General features: G+C 33.6%; 1 protein-coding gene across 27 annotated transcripts in view; it reads right to left on the bottom strand.

The window, feature by feature from the left end:
• The window catches only part of EXOC6B (exocyst complex component 6B), a 703,642-nt gene that overhangs the window by 402,663 nt on the left and 281,263 nt on the right, over nucleotides 1-19,716 (bottom strand). For all 27 annotated transcript variants that reach the window (XM_089922288.1, XM_089922290.1, XM_022561258.2 and 24 more), the window contains one exon: nucleotides 12,134-12,202. In XM_089922288.1, coding sequence (XP_089778414.1) covers nucleotides 12,134-12,202 — 69 coding nt within the window. The remainder of the gene's footprint in view (nucleotides 1-12,133; nucleotides 12,203-19,716) is intronic.

Genomic DNA, 19,716 nt, shown 5'->3' with positions numbered 1-19,716 from the left:
CCAAAGTGGCCATAAATAAATAAATAATAAATAAATTTATTTTTAAAAAAACCTCTGTATTCATTTAAACCATTATAGTTGGGTTTTAGTTACACATAACCAAATACAATCTGAACTGCTACAAACATCACCATTAAACATCATACATGACCTCATTTTTCACATCTAAAATAATACATTAACACATCTTACACTTTGTTTCAGGGCAAGAAGAAATCCAAAATCTTAAATAATAACACTCTATATAATACATCAATTAACTATATTAATCTTAATCAAAACAACTAAATCTTCTTAGACTATGGCATATTTTATAGTCCTTTTATAGGTCTCTATTTTTTACTGTATTTTCTTGAGGTATTTTGACAATTCATTTGTTCATTCATTCATTCCACAATTATTTGTTAAGCTCCTTCTATGAAGTGGGAATGACACAGTACTCTGAGATTTCCAGAAGCTCTAGTTAAAGACTCTGAAGAAAGGAACTAAAATGAATTCTGCCTACATTCCCTGAGAAACTCTGAGGTGTGGAGAGGCAAAGAGTTTGAGTTTCTACTCCAGTGTTAAAGTCCTACACTACTTCACCTCAAGATTGTGGTCTGAGTTTTGGAATCAGAAAAAGTTAGAGAATCTACTTCAGTTTCAAACTCAGCTTTTCAAATCCCCCACAATTTAAAATAAATCATTTACAGTCATACGTTAAAAACAAACTCTTCATTACACCTGCTACAACCAACCACAGAAAAACACAAGCTCCAGTATTTGTTTCTGATTAGAAGATCATTTTGGCACATGCAGCTTACATAAATGAATGACCAAATTTCCCCTACAAAACAAAAGGAAATTCCTTCCCTACATGCCCTTTTGCTTAGATCACAAGGTTCCGGCAACAGTTATTTATGCCCCCCACAAACATCCAAAAGTATTGGGGCAATGTATTAAACTAAGTACCTAGTATAGAAGTCATTTTAGAGAAGGAAACAAAAAAAAACCCTAAAATTTTAAATTTAAAAACTGAAAACAAACAAAAATCCTGGCAGGCACAACCAAGAAAGAAAGGAAAAGGAAGAAAAAGATGTAAGAGATCTGGATGGATATATGAGATGAGGGAGAGAAGACTGTAAATGCCAAATCCAGAGATCATAGCAATGAAGAAATTTGGCATAATTAATAGGAAGGAACATCAAAAGAAAGAAAGAAAATATGAAGTATGTTTCAGGAAAGAACTGCCGGTGCAAAGGCATCATTATGAAAGAACACTGGGGCTGTACATCTGGAGCATAGACTATGAGCAGGAAGGAGGAAAGGAGCAACTAGAAAGGAGGTAAGAGAGATAAGCCAAGGATACAATATGGAAAACTATATAGACCAAGTTAAGAAGTTTACTTTATTCTGAGAACAGCAAGAAATTAATGTATTTAAAGCACAGTTTTGACATGATTTCAACTGTGTTTAGGAAGGTTACTGGGCATTATACGGAAAGTTAATTATTTCTTGTTCATTTTGTCAGGGCTTAAAAATTAGTTATATTATTGTGGTATCTAAAGCTGTTTAAGTGAGATATTCCTGTTTAAAAAAAGTAAGCACGCTTGAGAAGTTCAACGTTCCCAAAGTAAGCATTTTGAAAAAAAAATGCAAGCATGTTTAGAAAAAAAAAATTTTTTATCACTTTTTTTTGCCTCTTGTTTTATTCAAAGCCAAATGATATGTATGCCCATGGGTAATAAGGTCACCAGGTTAAAAGAGCAATATGACAATTATAAAAAGTTAGATTACAGCTACTACAAACCAGGGCCCATTAGCCCATACTACAGGAAAGTTATCACTATAAATGGCTTTTCCTGTGTCCTTATCAATGCAGTGCACAAAGTATCTCACCCTCAGCTTTTCTCTATGATCTATGTTTATGCCTATCTAACCTCACCAGGCACTGGTAGGTCAGTAAAACTACGAGGCAGTGAGATATGGCAGGAGAGTGATGAGACAATCTGTTAAGTGTCAAAGATGGACTAGGGGTCACCAAATACTTCAGGGCAAAACTTTCCACATTAAAAAAAAATATCTCTAAAGAAAATACTTAAAATACATTCTTATTGCTCAGAAGTACTCAAGGTCACCATGGAAACAATCAGGAAAGCTTCTAGCTCTGTTCTAACAGCATAAAGATTTGAAAATAGTACCTACTCATTTCAAATTACGGTTCTCAGGAAGGCTTTTTGATTAAAAGTTCAATCTTTCTTTTCGTACTTCCCAAATAAACATGATAGATTTAAAAAAAAAAAAAAAAAAAAAAACAGGCCTCTTCAGAGTCTCTTACAAAGGAGATTTTCTCTAGATCCATTAAATTATAAACTTTTTGATCATCAAAAAGTTTGATGATCAGGAAACATTCTGATCATCTTTACATCTTTCACTGTATTAGGAAATGCTTGTTTGAATAAAATATAACATGTTCATTTTTTGCAGATCTTCTCAGAACATACTCGAATATACTAGTGTGAACTGTAAAAAAATCAAGACAGAAATAAAGTACACACAGCTTCAATGACATTTGAAGTAGGGCTCCCCTCCTTTTTTTTCAAACAGAAAAAAACAGATCAACTGATGAAAGTGGTGTTCCCCAGAAATACAGCTCCAGAAACAACTTTAAGGAGACCTAGATCATTAAGCTATCTGCCTCTGGCAATGCTGAAATTCCATATCCAAAATTTCCAATTTCATGTGACCAGCAAAATCAAGTGATGTTTCCCTCTCTCTGTACCACCATCTTTGGAAATGTCAAATAAGGGGAAAAAAAACAAAACACCTTATTCACAAACTCTAAGCATCTAGAATTTTGCATATAGGCCCTATTCATTTGTCTTAATTTCTACCATTGGAGTAGTAAGTGATCCCACTTGTATTTACACCCAAACCAAAATTTAAATATTCATTCAAGTGTCTTTGTAAAAAACTGAAAGAGTTTAAATAATGCATTTTTACTACAGTTATATAAATTAATAAAAATCAATAGTCTCTGTTTAAAGTAGAATCAGGATAGCTTTAAAAAATAAACTAGGTTATGGTAAAAGTACAATTCTAATGAACACTAAAAAAATCAGAGCTCTATTTATTTATTAGCATTCACTGCCAGATCAATGGCCTGTGAGAAGCATTGTCAAAAGCTATGTGAAGTTGATGTATGAATATCTTTTTTTTTCATTTGCCAATCAACTATCTTAAAATCAAGATGTAGCCGAGTTGTTTTGCTGTCTTTTTAAAGGGGGTCTCATTTTTTTAAATCAATAACAACAACAACAAAAAATCTGACCATCAAAAATACATCCAATCCTTCAGATTTGCTTTAAGTTTATGTTCCAATTCTTGCTACTAAATTTACTTGGTTATTAAAGAGCTAAAGTGCCTTTTGATAAAAGTACAGAAATAAGAATCCTAAAACCTTACCTCTGGTAGCAATAAAAGAACTATTTTGGAGTGAGGCTAGTCTCTACCAAGTGAGATGTTTTCCTCATTTAATGCAGTCAAATTTATATAGCAATATGAGACTGCTGGACAAAGTACTATAAAAAATCCAAGATAATATTATTATAAATACATGCATAAGAAACAACACTTCAACTACCACTACTCAAGAGGATCTCGAAGTCTAACCTTGAGAATGCCAAAACTAATCATTTTTCTTTAACTGAAAACTTCAATAGTGTCTTAGACCCTTCAAATATTTATTCTCCAAGTACTTGTATATAATAGCCAATTGTTACCACAAAGTTCTTTAAGTAATTTCATTAATTCCCTTCACACTGCAGAAAACTCACGTCACTTAGAACTGCTAATATCTTTTCCTTTTTCCACACTCCAAATCCTTTCCTTGCTATATCTGTAGTTAATGACGATGGATTTTGTAAATTCTCCCAGCTGCCAGTACAGACCATACCAATAGATCGCAAAGGGATTATATCAGATTATAAAGGGAGAAACATGTTCCAGGAATATTACTGCCCACCCAACCTTCCCCATCCCCTGCCTCAACAATAATCATGAAGGACTGTAAAGAAATTGTGGGTAAATTCTAACTCTTCTGCTTATTCACCTCTCCTAATTATAGCCAAGTACTTAAAAAGAGATATTATTAAACGCAAGAAAGAGGTAAAATATTCTGAAATTTAACACAGTTAGTTATATTCGGGGAGATAAACTACTAACTCCAGTTCTCATAATTATTTATAAATCTCTGCTCTGAGCCCTTCTAAGTAGAAGAATTCAGGGGACAAAACTATTAGTTTAGATGCTGAGGCTAACTTACTCTTACCAGAAAAACAGGTCACCAGCTTGCCCATATATAATGGTCCCAGGGAATAAAGATTTAGGACAAAGAAATAAGGTCACTTTGAAATAGGCTTTTAAATTTAGATTTTGGCAAGGTTTCCAAATCTAAGAAAAAGACAAGGTGGTAGGGAGTCCCTAGGAGGCTTTTAAATTTAGATTTTGGCAAGGTTTCCAAATCTAAGAAAAAGACAAGGTGGTAGGGAGTCCCTAGGAGGCTTATAAAAGGGGATACTCAAACGGAATGGGGTAAACTATTCTGGTGCATAGGTCTACGGTCAGTAGATACCTGAAACCTAATTCAGCTTGTAGTTCCCTTTAGACGAGGAATTCTTTCTAGGCCTATGGATAAGATTCAGGAGTTAGGGAAGCCTCTGAAATTCGAAGCAAAGTATCAGGTGCATGTATATACGTGCATTTTGTCTGCGGAAAGGGTTCACAGCTCTCATCTAATTCTCAGAGGCCTCTTGCTGAAGAAAGTTTAAAAGAAATACTGTACTTGCAGTATTATATTGTCTTTATAATAATGAATTCACGGAACAACAACATTCTTTTTTCCTTATATCTTAGGCTGTTTTACAGTGTCCTTTAGTGACTGAAGGAGAATTAGATAAAACTAAGGTTCTGATGACTTATGTAATACTGAGGGGTTGCTGCCTACTAAGAAAAAATCCATATATTGCTATAATAGCTATCCCTAGACCCAAGATGTCAGAAATCTTTAAAGTAAACTTTTCATTATAGTATAACACACATGCAGGAAAGTACATAAATCAAAGGTGTACATTTGTCAACATTTTTTAACCTGGGAATTTTTTTAAATTGTTCATGAGCAGATGATCATTAACAACAATATAACACAAGAAGATCATAAGTGAGGCACAAACTAGGGGTACAGTTATACTTACAGGTTTGCTCCCCCAATCTCTTAATGATACCCAAGATCCTTGTTAGGGGACATATATACACCCTTTCAGTGAGAGAAGGGTGAGTGAGCAGCAAATTTGGAGAAAAGTCAGAAAAATGTTATAGTAAATAGAGAAGCTTAAAGTACATACAAATCTTTGTCCAAATTGACTGGAGTTCGAGGCTTGGAGCCCATAAACATGGCTGACATCACTGGATAGAGTTTTTTAAAAATCTGTAAGACACACTGGTTTCTGTCTTCATTAGACAGATAGTCCATCCATCTTTTTAACTACAACTACACTATGTACAAGAACTTCAGGTTATTATTATTCATCATTCCCCTTCCAATAAAATTTTTACTTTATGTTTTTTTCTCCCTTCCTAAAAAAGTTATCTATAATGACTGTAAAATGCTTCATATCCTGTCCCTTACCCGCCCATTTCCAAACTGTACAGGAAGATTTAAACAGTATAAGTTATTTAAAACAATTCTATAAAACACACCTACCTTTGCCCTGCACACTTCCACTTGCATTACTACATCAAGGACCAAGTCTCAATTAACCACTATCTGACCCTTGTTCACTTTCTTCCCTCCCCTCCTTCTGCCAAAGTTTGCCCTTCCTGCCAAAGTTCAGCACTTCCTAGAAAAGTCTCACAGCCTGTTTGATATTGTACTTCACTTTAGTCACCAAAGGAAGAATTTACAGGTGCTTGCCCCATCTATAAGACCATGACCGAAATCTGACCTCCTGTTACAATACGTGAACTCCTGCCCTACTGATAAGGCTGGCAGATATAAGTAGGATTTTTCAAATAATCCTTTGGGAATTTATAAGCAGCACAGCCATAAAAGGGGGGTGAATGGAAGGTCGGTTTCACTAAAAATAATAAATATTGCCATGTTTATTCAAAGTGTGCCTTGTTATCCTCCAGGCCAAAAGTTCAGATAAACACTATTGTAAATGACAAATATTAGAACTTTTTGTTACTTCTGTTATGATCCTTCCGTTGGACACCAAGAGAACTGTTTTCCCTTGTATAAGTCCCAGCTCTGATATTGTATAACACTGACTGAGACTAGAATGCTGGATTCATTTGCAGGTCAAAAGGAGGGTAGCTATCTTTCAAAGTAAAAAACAAACATTTATTTAGTATTATATACTACTAATTCTAAGTGCAAAGTGCTAGGACTAAAAAAATGAATAAAATATGGTACCTGCCCTAAAAAAGCTTATAGTCTATTGAGGAAAAAGAATGCCTGTTTAGAATACAATGATATAATACAGTAAGCACTAATGTAAATATGTACTGAGTCCTATAATAGTGCAAAGAGGAAGAGGGTCCACTGTGCTCAAAGTGAAACATCAGGAAAATTTGCTAGAGGACATAAATAAGAAATAAATATGAATCAGTAAAATAGAAATGGGAATAGTAATTCAGGCAGAAGGACTAGCATGAAAAAAGGATGAGATGCATGAAATAACACAGTACATTCAAAGAACTGGAAGCAGTTCAGTATCATTAAAGCACGGTGGTAAGCAGCAGGAAATATGGCAGACCAGACATGGATATGTACTTCCATATGCTGTATCTTCTTCTATACTTCTATATTTTACTCCACGGATGACCAATTAGAGCATTTTAAGGAGACAACATTGGTCAGATTTGTGTGATAGATAGATTATTAACACTACAGTGAGAAGTGAGTGAGGGGGTTATGATACAAGGTAGGGAGAACATTTAGGAGACTGTTTTCAATAATCCTGATGAAAATCTGCACTAGAGCAATCATTTTAGGATGGGGAGGATGAAGTAGAACTACATCTAAGAGGTAACATTTGCAAGATTTGGAGATCTGGATATGTTATTGAGAAAAAAGGAAGGGATTAAGAGTTTTAAGTGGTAAACTGTCAACAAAGTCAAAAGCAGCTGAAAAGTCCAGTAAGATACAGATTCAGGGTAGTGGTATGAACAGAAGATAAATATCCTGGGTTGATGGGAGAATGAAGAGTAAAGAAGTAGAGACAAGTATAGGAATGGAAAGGAATGAGAGAGAGAAAAACTACTTTCTCCTCAGTCCTCTAATAAGCTTCTCTATTTCTCTATTCCTAAATCTCTTCTTAAAGCCTAATGTTAATATTAAGTACATCAGGAAATAAGAAAACATTATGAATATTTATATTAAATATATTTGTCATTAATATTATGAGGAGCTATCTTTCATTATACAATAATACAAATTAGTGATTTGAGAATGTGGAAACAAGTACAGAAAAGTGATAAATTACTGCCCCCAAAAAGCTGTGAAAAGTCAACCCTGGAAGTTATACATGCTGTGGCCCTCGCTTTAGCAAATGAGATATCTGAGTTATTTAAATTCCCTATAGGAATGGAACAGCGACATCTAAAAAATAAACATGTATTCCAGAAAAAATAGAGCTGAGTTCTTATCACCCTCGTTGAGATAGGGTGTTTCTTCAAAACTCAAGAAACGTTATGATTGGGGGAAGAGGCCTGTTTCTGCCATATAAACAATGCTTTAAAATTTATGAACAATAAATATTTCAATATTATTGAATACCAGTGTATAGAATTTATTTTGAAGTGGGCAGTTAAAGGTCTCCCTGTTTTGTCCTCACAATTTAAGATTATATAGGCTTTGTATATTTAAGAATGTGCGAATTTTCAATAATTGATAAACTTTGCATGTTGATGGCAGAAACTACAACCTCTATCAACATGTCTACACTTTGTCATATACTTTGAAAAATACCAATAACATGTCTAATGACCACATCAGAGACACATAATTTTTCCCATATTAACTACCATTTATTAAATGCCAACTATGTGCCAGAGATAGGCACCGTTCATACAATATCTATAACTGCACTAAGTGGTAATTATTATTGCATTTTATACATGAGAAAGCTAAGGTTTGGGTGACTTGCTTAACACCACTAGTGTGCAAATAAATTACCTCAGTACTCTTATGAATCACTACTAGAATTCTCACTTGAGGAAAATTTGTTATATTTTCTGTATCATTAAATCTTAATAAAGCTTAAAAAACTAGCATACACACAGTGATGATATAGTGCTGTCATATTATAGTCATTCAAAGGTTGTAACTTCTTTCCTGATATATTATAGTTTTGTAAAAGCATAAGTCCTTGACTTATCCATCTTTAGGTACCACTTATTTATCTATTCATTCAACTAGTATTTATTGAGTACCTACACTAAGTACTGTTGTAAGTACTGAGGATATAGCATTAAACTAAACAAACTACCCATTTTCAAGACTTTACACTATTTGAGAGGAAATATGCACTTGATTTTGCAATTATGAGGCTTATAAAACTTTATATGAGCAAATATGGTTCTTTAGCCATACATACTATTGAAGAGACTGAACAAAATCATGGAGCATGGAAGCAAGATAATAAGAGAGAAAGGAGAGGGAAGTACGTGGCAAAGGAAAAATGTGTATTACTGCATATGTGATTTCTATTCAACTTTCAATAAATAGATAACTTCTATCTTATACAAATCATTTTATAAAATAGAAGAAAGGGATGAATGTTCAACAATTCTAAAGAGGTTAAAATAACACTGACTTACAAACCACATAAAGACAATGCAAAAAAAAAAAAAGAGTTAGAAGAAAAGAAAAGAAAACTATGGCCATAAACAGAAACACAAAAAAGATGAAAAATAAAATAAATAAACAAAAAGCAGTTGAATTCCACAGGGTGTTAAAAAAAAAAAAAGGCAGTAATACATCCTCATCAAGTTGGATTTATCTAAGGAATGCAAGGATTGTTTAATATCAGAAATATCTATCAATGAAATCCATCACCTTCATGAATTAAAGGATAAAAACCGTAGCATTATATCAGTATATTTGGAAAACAAATTCAATAAAATTCAGTACTCATTTATGGTTTTATAAGAAATTATAAGAAGTCTAGGAATAACTAGATAAAGAATATTTACCAAAATCCTATTGCAAACATCAAGTTAATGGAGAAACTTTAGATACTTTCTCTTTGAAATTAGAAAACACAGAAGGATGTCCACTATCACTTTACTAGACAACAAAGTAATGATGATCCTGGTCAATACAACAGCACAATAAGAACAAAGAGATATATGGCTAGGAAGAAAAGAAACAAAGTGAATATCTGCATATATTATGATCAACTACACAGAAAACCTATCATAAACCAAAAAAACAAACTACAATAACTAGCAAAAGAGTTGAGCAGGTTGTCAGATGTAGGTTAACTTACAAAAATCAATAGTGTTTCTCAATATCAGCAATAATATTAGAAAATAAAGTAGAAAATAGCAACAAAAACTATAAGCATTTTCTTGTTAACTTAAAAAAAACGCCCAAGGCTATTAACATAGAAACACATCTTAATTAAATAACTTTAAAGTAGATCTTATTCTTCCACAAATGGGATAACTTACCATTATAAAGTGGTCACTTCTTCCCAAAACTTATCTATAAATTCAATTGATTCAAACAAATATTCTAAGAAATTTTTTCTTATAAACTCAAACTGACTATAAAATATATATGGAAAAATAAAGTTCTATAAATAGTGAAAGCAATTTAAAAGAGGAAAAATGAGAAGGTACTTCTTTTACTATATATGTAGATATATTACAAAACCAAATATAACAAACTATAGAGCTGAGAAACAGATTCACATAAATATGAATATTTAGTGTATGCCAGATGTACTAACAGGAATTACTGAGTGATGTACAGATTATGTAATAGATGGGATTAATAAAACTGAATTTCTCACATAGAAAACAATTGAGTTGGACCCCTACCTCATACCTAAACATACAGCAGTGAAAACAAGATGGATCAAAATCAAAATGTGAATGATAAAATGTTAAAGGTAATGGAAGAGGAATGCTCTATGACCTTGAAAGAGAGAGGGATTTTTTAAAAACAAGAATCAAAAAGTACAGATTATAAGGTTAATACTGATTGACTTGATTATATTAAAATCAAAGAGTTCTGTTTCACAAAAGATAACACAGACATAGTTTAGAATCTGGTGGCAAACTGGAAAAAAGATATCTGTAATATCTTAAACTGTTAATATCTACAATATTGGAAGAATTTCTGAAATGTCTCTTTCCGGCAAACAGAAAAGACAAAAACAAGAAATCCAATTAAAAAAACTGAACAAAGACCAAAAGTAGGCCGTTCAGAGAAGAAAAATCTTAAATGATTAATAAGTCTATAGAGAGAAACATAATGTTACCAGTCATCAGAGAAATGCAAATTAAAATGATATCAATATCCATCAGGTTAGCAGAAATTAGAAATTGGTGAAATTAAATATTATATTGATACATATACCTTATAACCCGAGAATTTCATGCCTAGGTATAGAAAACATAGAAACTTACACACCAGTCCATAAGAGGGTACTATTTGTTACAGCAGAATATTATAGGCAATTTAAGTGTTATCACTAAAGTAATAGATAATTAAATACAGCAAATACAAACCATCAATTAACTATCACGTTTAAGTGGGAGGCAATGAACTAGATATACAGACTATAAGGAGGACAGATATTAAAAATAGCGCTAAGCAAAAGATATAAGAAACAGAACTAGGTCAGTAAGACAATACGATCTGAATAAGTTAAAAACAAATACATATACAAGTCACTATATATTTTTCAAGGACACAAACACAACCATGATCATATATTAAACATATTAGAGTTACTATACTTGGGGATGAGAGACAAATGGGCTTATGGACATGGGATGAATGGAAAAAACATGATAAAATAAAATACAACAGGGGCCTTGTACAAAATGATGAAAAGAGTGTGTCACAAACCAAGATGTTTATAATTTATTTAACTCTCTGTACGTGATATTGAAAAGAAACTGTCACTTATTTTAGATGCCTTGATACAATTTTATCTATATCTTGCTTCATTTTTATATAGCAAGAATGATAAGTGGAGAGAAGAAATAGAGAGTGAAAAAAGAGGGAGAGGGAAAGAGGGAAGCAGAGAGCAAGGAGAAGTGGGAGGAGGAAGGAGAGGAGAGGAGAAGAAACTATCAGCTCTTTTCTCAAACTACTGGAGATCACCAAAAATACTTCAAGCCATAACGTCCACCCAAACCATCTGGAGTAATGACTAAGTGACACTATGGTAAATATACGAGGAAAGAAAATGGATAACACACTGGGCAATAAGACATATTCAAATATACTAAAAACAACATGATAGAAGTTTCACTGAACTTTGCTATAAAATATATCGATAATGGACTTCTCTCATCAATTTGTCTTTGATGATACTTTAGCTTCATAGTTTAATTTTTTTATTGACCGTATGTATCTGTGTGTCTGCATGTAGGTGTACTACCAAGAAGGAGAAAGCGCCTTTCTTAGAATCCCATTAATACCCATAATATTTCTCCCCAGAGAGGTTCCTCTTCCCATATGTGTTATATGACAAAGGAAGAATTATCAGGAATGATAAAGCAAACAGTTTTTACAAATATTATTTTAATATGTAAAGACAGGCTATTGTATAAATAACTACATTATTAAATTAAGAATAGAAATCTGAATTTGTGTGTCACTATTTCTAGGTATAATCTAATAATCTGTTGATGACTGATAGAAATTAACATTACTAGCTATAGCGTATCACATGGCAAACACAAATAAAAGATTCAAGAAGAAAAGAATTATTTTTTTAATAATTGATACTCCTTAAGTAACAGTTTCTTATTCCTTACTCTTAATACTAAACAGAAAAACTATCAAATATGAGAATGCAGAGTTTTGAATTCAATATAAATTTTTATTAGGCAGAGCCAGATAAAGACTCACCAGGACAGAATATATGTGTAGACATCGATAAACAGGAGAGAAATCAACCAAATCTTGGGCCCCAGGTACCTGCAAAACAACCAAGATTGTCATAAAATATTCAAACAAGGCTATTAAGAGCAACTGTACTCATTTTTAATACTCAAGTACTAAAAAAAAAAAAAAAAAGTATGCTTCCAGACACCTAGTTTTGGCATTTCAGCCATGGCATTAATAAGCAATGAGGATATCACCGAGGTTGGGACACAGAACAGAAACAGGTGTAACTGGTCCTGCATCTGCTTTTAGAGACACATTTGGAGGCTGCAGGAAAAAGAAGGAAAAGAAAAAGGTGGAAATGTGACTTTGCTAACTTGACTTTGTCTTCTTAGATACATGGTACTCTACATAAAAAAACTAAGTTTCAGTGGTCAAAAACAAAACTTGCCACTTGAATGGCCTGCCAGGCAACTTCTGAAGGGCATAAGAATCAGTGAATATTTAAGTCAGCATGCAATCAAAATACAGAAATATGCCAGGAAGAGGAGGAGATGATTTTTTTTTTAAATTTTAGTTAGTTAGTTAGTTGTGCCAGGTCTTAGTTGCAGCCGGCGGGCTCCTTAGTTGTGGTTCGCAGACTCCTTAGTTATGGCTCGCTGGCTCCTTAGTTGCAGTACACATGTGGGATCTAGTTCCCTGGCCAGGGATCGAACCCGGGCCCCCAGCATTGGGAACTCGGAGTCTTAACCACTGCGCCACCAGGGAAGTCCCTATATTTTTAAAAGTAAGATAATGAATGGAAAACCAAACCTAGAGTAATATCAAAAAATTGTAATATGAACAATGCATACAGATTAATCCTAGACATCAAAAGAGAAAGTAAAACAAAAAAACATCAGGTAAGAACTGCAGTATAGTCACAGTGCTAAAACTGATTTGTTACAATCGTGACGATGAATAAGTCACACTTTACTTTGACCTCAATTTCCTCATCTGAAAAAAAAAAAAAAAACTATCAAACTATCCAGTTGACCCATAGAAATTTAACAAGAATAAAAGGAAACACCGAAAGCAAATATTAAACAAAATAAAACAAAAAAGACAAAATTACATAAAGAAATACAGTAGTCAAAATAAAGACCTAGCTAAAGTTTTTACTGTAACACTAGTAACTGTATCATTCATCAGAATATAGGCAGCAGGCACATCTAAATTGGGTTGGGCTGATTCATGATTACAAGGTCAGTTTCCTTTACTTCATAAAGTAAGCCTCATATCTTCTTTAGGTAACAGATTCTTCATCAAGATGCTGTTCCTAATGAAATCTACTCGTTCTGCAATTCAACAGTACAATACCTACTTTCTTTTCCCTCCAAAACCATCACATCTCTCTATATATTGGTTCAAGTTTATTGACTATTCTGTTCATTTGCTTTGCATCCATGAGAGTAGAGATTAAATCTCTATGTTTGGGAACCTCACTCTATACAGTGTACACTCTGTAAGCACTCAAAACAAACTTTTTGTGAATCCAAAGATGATAAGGTGCTTAAGATCCTACACCATGGCCAAAGCGTAGTTTCCCTTTCAAAAAAAAAAAAAAAGGCATTTAGAAAAGTTAGTAAGCATTGGACTTCCCTGGCGGTCCAGTGCTTAAGACACCACGCTTCCAATGGAGGGGGCGTGGGTTTGATCCCTGGTCGGGGAACTAAGATCCCACATGCCGTGTGGTGCGGCCAAAAAGAAAAAAGAGAAAGAAACAGTTAGTGAGCATTGCCAAATTACTGAGAAAAACATTTTATGGACAGACGGGCACCACGTAGGTAAAGAAAAGTACGACTAAAAAGCATGTAAGAGTACAATGGATACTCATTTTCATCTTAACACAAAAAGAGGCAGCAGGTGATCATTCCAGGCATTCTTATTTGAAATGACCACAATATTAAAGCACCTTTACAGTCGCTCCTCTATGAAGTGGAGATTTCAAGGAAAGTTATTTTATTTTTCCAGAAAACCAGAGCCTACTAGTGAAAACTAGAGCTAAGTGGAAAACAATCTCAAAAGAAGAAACCATAGAAAATTTCCATTAAATTATATTTACAATAGTATTTAAATTACCTAAAAATTACATGTGCATATAAAAAAAGACAAGAAAGAAATGCATAAAAAAAATTTTTTTGATCTCTATAGAAAATGAAACTTTTTCCCTTTGTTTAGAATTAACAATTATAAAGTTATTTTTTAGAAATATATACTTTAAAAAAGTTTAAGAAAACTTTACCTAATTTTAAACAAATTTCATCACAACTTTGTTTATATGCTCTTCTTCATGCAGTTTATTTATTTTGTTTTGCTTTGAACTCAGAGCCATGGTTTCATTCAAAAGGAAACTGCTTCTAACCATTGCCCAGACAGAGCCTTCCTTGGTCCTTTCACAAGTCAGACCCATCCTTACAGAATGAACATCCACATTAGGGGACAGTTTCCCCAGAAATCTGTGACAAATAACCTAATGGGGCCCTTTACTAATGTTCTGAGAAGACTGGTTTATCTGGGCCAAATAAAAAATAAATATAATTAGAGAGGAGACAAAGGCTTTTCCTGTCATCTCCACCAAATATTTATCAAACCTATTTTCTATGAGGCTGTCTTGACATCATCATATTCAGCTTCAAACTGTTTAAAGTACTCTGACCTGGAAGTACTGGCTCTGCTATTTCTTAGCCTCTGAAATCATAATCCAGTTAAGTCCTCCTAAGCACATGCTTTCCTGCTTTGAAAGTGGTACACAGAAATCTAGACAAGAAGGAGCAGAATGGGGCAAACTTTCATTTCCACCCTCCAAATAGCCTACTGTTTAGAAATCATTTTTCCTCCATGCTCCCTTCTGTGAGGAACACTAGGAACACTGTGAGGAACCCAGGAGAGTGCTGTGAGAAGAAAGGTATGTAAAGCATGCACTGACTCATGTTGCTTTGAGCTAGATGTGTTTTCTCTGCTTCCACTAATGAAAAAGAATCACTTACATCTTCAGAAAGGTGGAAGGAGGAGAGCAACATACACTGTACGTGAAGGAATGCTACACGTTTGAAAGGATAAGAAATGAACTTTCAAAAACCTAAATAAATGGGAGTGGGGAAGGAGTACTAGAACAAAAGGCAATGTTTCCTAACTCACATAAATAGTCTATTTCAAGGTCCACATTTTGCTCCCTATTTAAAAAATGCTAAATCTCTGTCAGAGCTGTCTTCATTCTTCTTCTCCATTGCCCCTGCCTCCCCTCAGGCTGCAAAGAATGATCCAAGCAGGTTTAGGTTTCAGCTGGGGCAGAGGGAGGGGTCCAAGGACACTTTCTTAAGCTAACAATGACTGCCTCTAATGGTTTCTGTCTCCTAACAAAAGCCATGACTCCGTCTTTATCAGCTTCATCTAATTTTTCCTTTCCAAAGTAAATAACACAGCCCTTGCATTTTACACATGTCCAAGTTTGACAAATCATTATCGACTGAGACTATAACTGATAAGAGATAACTTTGTGGTAGGACATTGTCATTTCCTCTCATAAGGGCTTTCTTTCTGAGATACAGAAACATGATTAAAATAGTTAAACATTTCCTCTGCATGGCAGTCAGGAACTCAAGACATTAAGATACTGGAGTCTGTATTTTTCTAGTTCAGATAGATCTATCTTCATACCAACAGTAGCCACAAACAATATACTTAAGATTATCCTGCTTTTTTAACTAGTTGTTTTCCTTAAGAATTCACATGAAATGATTTCATCACCAAGGACAGCAGCTGCCTAATTCCCTATATGGTTTCTGAATGGAGCGCCTTCTGCCAGCTCAAACCTCTTTATTTTCAGGGAGGAGCAAATAGTAGGTAAAATTTTAGATTATGTACCTAAGAAATCTATGCCCGAGAGCACATTATAATATTATATAAATTAAAAGAACTTTGATATATTTTAAAATAACAGATAACAATAAGCTGTTAAAAGAATTTACAGGTGACTACAACATCCATAGGCAGATGTCATGGAAGCAACAACTACGTTCGACAATTAAACATTCACATACCCACTAGAGATTGTGTACTGTTAGATACCAATATATATGGCTAATCTGTCTGTTTCAACCTTATATTTCTATGATAAGTATTAACAGCTTCAGTCAAAGAAATACTCCCTAATTATTGTCTATAGACTATTTGCTGTTAAATAGCATTACATCCGTCAATACACCAGCTATCACACGATGCCACTAAATAGATGGCAAAAAGAGTCTGGACAGAGGATGCTACAAAGTAAGAAAAGTAAATTTATAAATAGAATTAATGAAAAGCACCCTGAAAAAAATAGTCTTTTGAACCTCTGTACACAATATACATTAGAGAAGATATAAAGATTCAGAGGAAAAACGGGAATATTAGATGTCAAGAAGAAAAGAAACATGAGTATTTCTGATTATGAAAATTCTTGCAAAACATCAGGATCTGATTTTTATATGTTTTTCTTCTTTTCTAATACATCTTAGTTCAAGTCAAAGGAAGTTTCTGAAAATGGAAAGGTTAGTGGGTAAGTTCGTCTCATATATGATAAGGAAAATGTTCGTTTTTTTAAAAAAGGAGATTTTGATTTTAAAATAATGACATTCAAGTTTTAACAGATACACTCATTTAATATTTATTTTCCAAAAAAAAGGAGTTAAAAGTTAGTTCTTTCCACTACGTTTAAAGGCTCACTAGTGTATCTGTAGGTAACAACCTGGTAAATCTACCTGCTTTACTACTGGGTAAAGCACATCATTAGAAAAGGGGAATAGAGTACAAGAAACCGTCACTTGTCTCCTTCCACTCAAGAAGAGTAGCAAATGTACTAAGAGAGATTTACCTAGGCTGCTGATAAAGACAGTACATGAAAACAGAAATGCATTAGGGTGCTCTAGTTCTGTTGTTCACACAGCTGTCCGAGGAGATACTGACACACAAACACACACACACACACACACACACACAGGCCATTTATTTTTCTCTTACGAACCCTTTTAAAGTAGGTGGCTCTTCCAAAAAGAGTATGATAGAAGTTCGCAAGGAATTCAGATATGCTTCTCACTAATTATTTGAATCATTCTCCATCTTGAAAATACTTTTGATTACCACTTAAAACAGTATTTTGGTATTTCGGTTTCTTGGTATTGGTAAATGAATCTAGGGACTTGGTGCCTATCTCTGAAAATTAGTTGGATCTCAAGTCATTAAAATATACCAGGCATTTTTCTCAAAGGAGAAAACAACAAATGATTAGCTAAAGGGGCATTGCTTCTGAATTCAGAGGACCAATTTGACTGCCCATATTATGTTTGGAAGCCAGGAAATACCCATCAAACATTTTTTACCAGTGTACTTTTCTGAACTACTTGACTTCCAAATTTCAGAGAAAAGAAGGGTAGAATTCATTTGGACATAAGCTTTAATAAAGCTGGACTAAACACCACAGACACACAAACTAGAAGGCACAGGATTCTAAGTGACTAGAATTGGCTAAAGTATAAAAAAATTTCTAAGCTTTTAAACATATAAGAATACCCTGACCAGAGCCCTATCCTAAAAAGTACAGTATTTTTCTATTGAGCTTCTCACAAATTATTAGAATTCTTCCTGAGAAATCCCTCAGTAGATTACCACTTAATTTACTCAAGTACTTGCACTAAACAGAAGAAATCAGGAAAAATATCGGCATTTCTCCTTACTGAGACATTGCAAAAAACCTTGTGGCCAAAATTAAATGAGGGTCCCTCAAGAATTCTCTGCTTGAACCTGAACACTTAGGAAATAAAAATTCAACTGGTCTTTATTTAACAATGGTCTACTGTATGCTAAGAAACTCTAAACTATTAGGGAAAAAGGAAATTTAGCACGAATATGGTATTAAATATAAAAAGTTCTAAGAGAAGGAAAAGTTAAGGTGATCAAAAGTAGGTAAAAGAAAATAGTATAATATTATAAAGAACTAATATCCCTAATATATAAGGAAATCATAAAAATTGAAGGGAAAAAAACCTAAAATCATTAGAAAAAAATGGGCAAAACAAAAGAGCGGATAGTTTTTTGGGGAAAAAAGATACAAATAGCCCTCAAACTTATCAGATACTACATTTCACCCACAGTAAAAGGAATGCAAACTCAAACTATACCATTTCTCATTTATGCAACTGGAAAAATTCAATAACTTAACAAAATGGTCTCAAGGAAGCTATAAGAAAATAGGCACCTCATACACTGCTGGTAGGGTGGAGGTATAGAAAATGTTACAACCTCTATGGAGCACAATTTGACATTATCTAACAAAACTACATATGCATTTACCCCTTGAATCAACAATCTAGAAACCTACCCTGAAGAAACATCTCCAACTATATGGAAAACAATTCTCAGGTTTCGGGGTTTATTATGAATCTTTTTTTAAGTTTTAAGGTGTTTTACATACAATAAAATCCATCCTTTCTAGTGAACAACTCTGTATGTTCTAAAACAATCCATAGAGTCCTGTAATCACTATCACAATCTAGATTTTTAAAAAGGGTTCCACCACCCCCAAAATTTCCCTCATGCCCCTTTGTAGTCAAATTGTTCCCTAATGCTCAGCCCTTGACAAACACTGATCCATTTTATGTCCCTAGACTTTTGCCTTTTCAAGAATGTCATATAAATAGACTCATACCATATGTAGCATTTGAATCTTGCTTCTTTCATTTAGCATAATGCATCTGAGATTCATTTATGTTGTTTCATGTATCTATAGTTCACTTCTTTTTATTTCAGAGTGATACTCTAATTATGGATATACCACGGTTCATTTATCCCTTCACTCACTGGAGGACACTTGGGTTGCTTCTACTTTCTGGCAATGTATGAATAAAGTTGCTACAAACATTCAGGTAGAGGTTATTGTGTGAATATAATGGGTAAATTCCTAGGAGTAAGACCGCTGGGGTCATATGGTAAGTGTATGTTCACCTTTATAATACACTAACAGGCTGTTTTCCAAACTGACTGTACCATTTTGCATTTTCACAGCAATATTTAATTTGTTCAGCACCCAGCCAGTACTTGATTTTGTCAGTATTTTGTTAAGCTAATTCAAATAGCTATGTAGTAGAGACACTACACTTTCATAGGAAAAGATTGGAAATCATTAAATGCCTACCTATAAGAAATTGGCTGAATAAACTATGGTTCATTCAAATAATAGAGTACAATTTGGCAATAAAAATAGAATGAGAATGATTTCTATGAAGTGATATGAAAATTACTACTTTCAGGATATATTTTCAAGTGAAAAAACAAAGTACAAAAAATATATATGTATGATGCTATTAATGTTGTGTAAGGTATGAGAAAGGGTAAGTACACACACCACAAACACACCCAAACTCAAAATACTGATTATTTACAAAGGGTGGGTAGGATCAGGAAGGGAGAGATAAAGAGGAAAATGGGATTTCACTGAACATATCTTCTTACATAATTCTGCCTTTTGAACCATGTTCATATTTTACATAGTCAAAAAAATTAAATTAATAAGGATGGGGAACCCCAAAAAT

Source organism: Delphinapterus leucas, chromosome 13 (genome assembly GCF_059928025.1).
Source record: "Delphinapterus leucas isolate spDelLeu-1000000601 "Yukka" chromosome 13, BTC_Dleu_Yukka2, whole genome shotgun sequence".
Classification (NCBI taxonomy): domain Eukaryota; kingdom Metazoa; phylum Chordata; class Mammalia; order Artiodactyla; family Monodontidae; genus Delphinapterus; species Delphinapterus leucas.
This window is presented reverse-complemented; position numbering and strand designations above follow the sequence as displayed.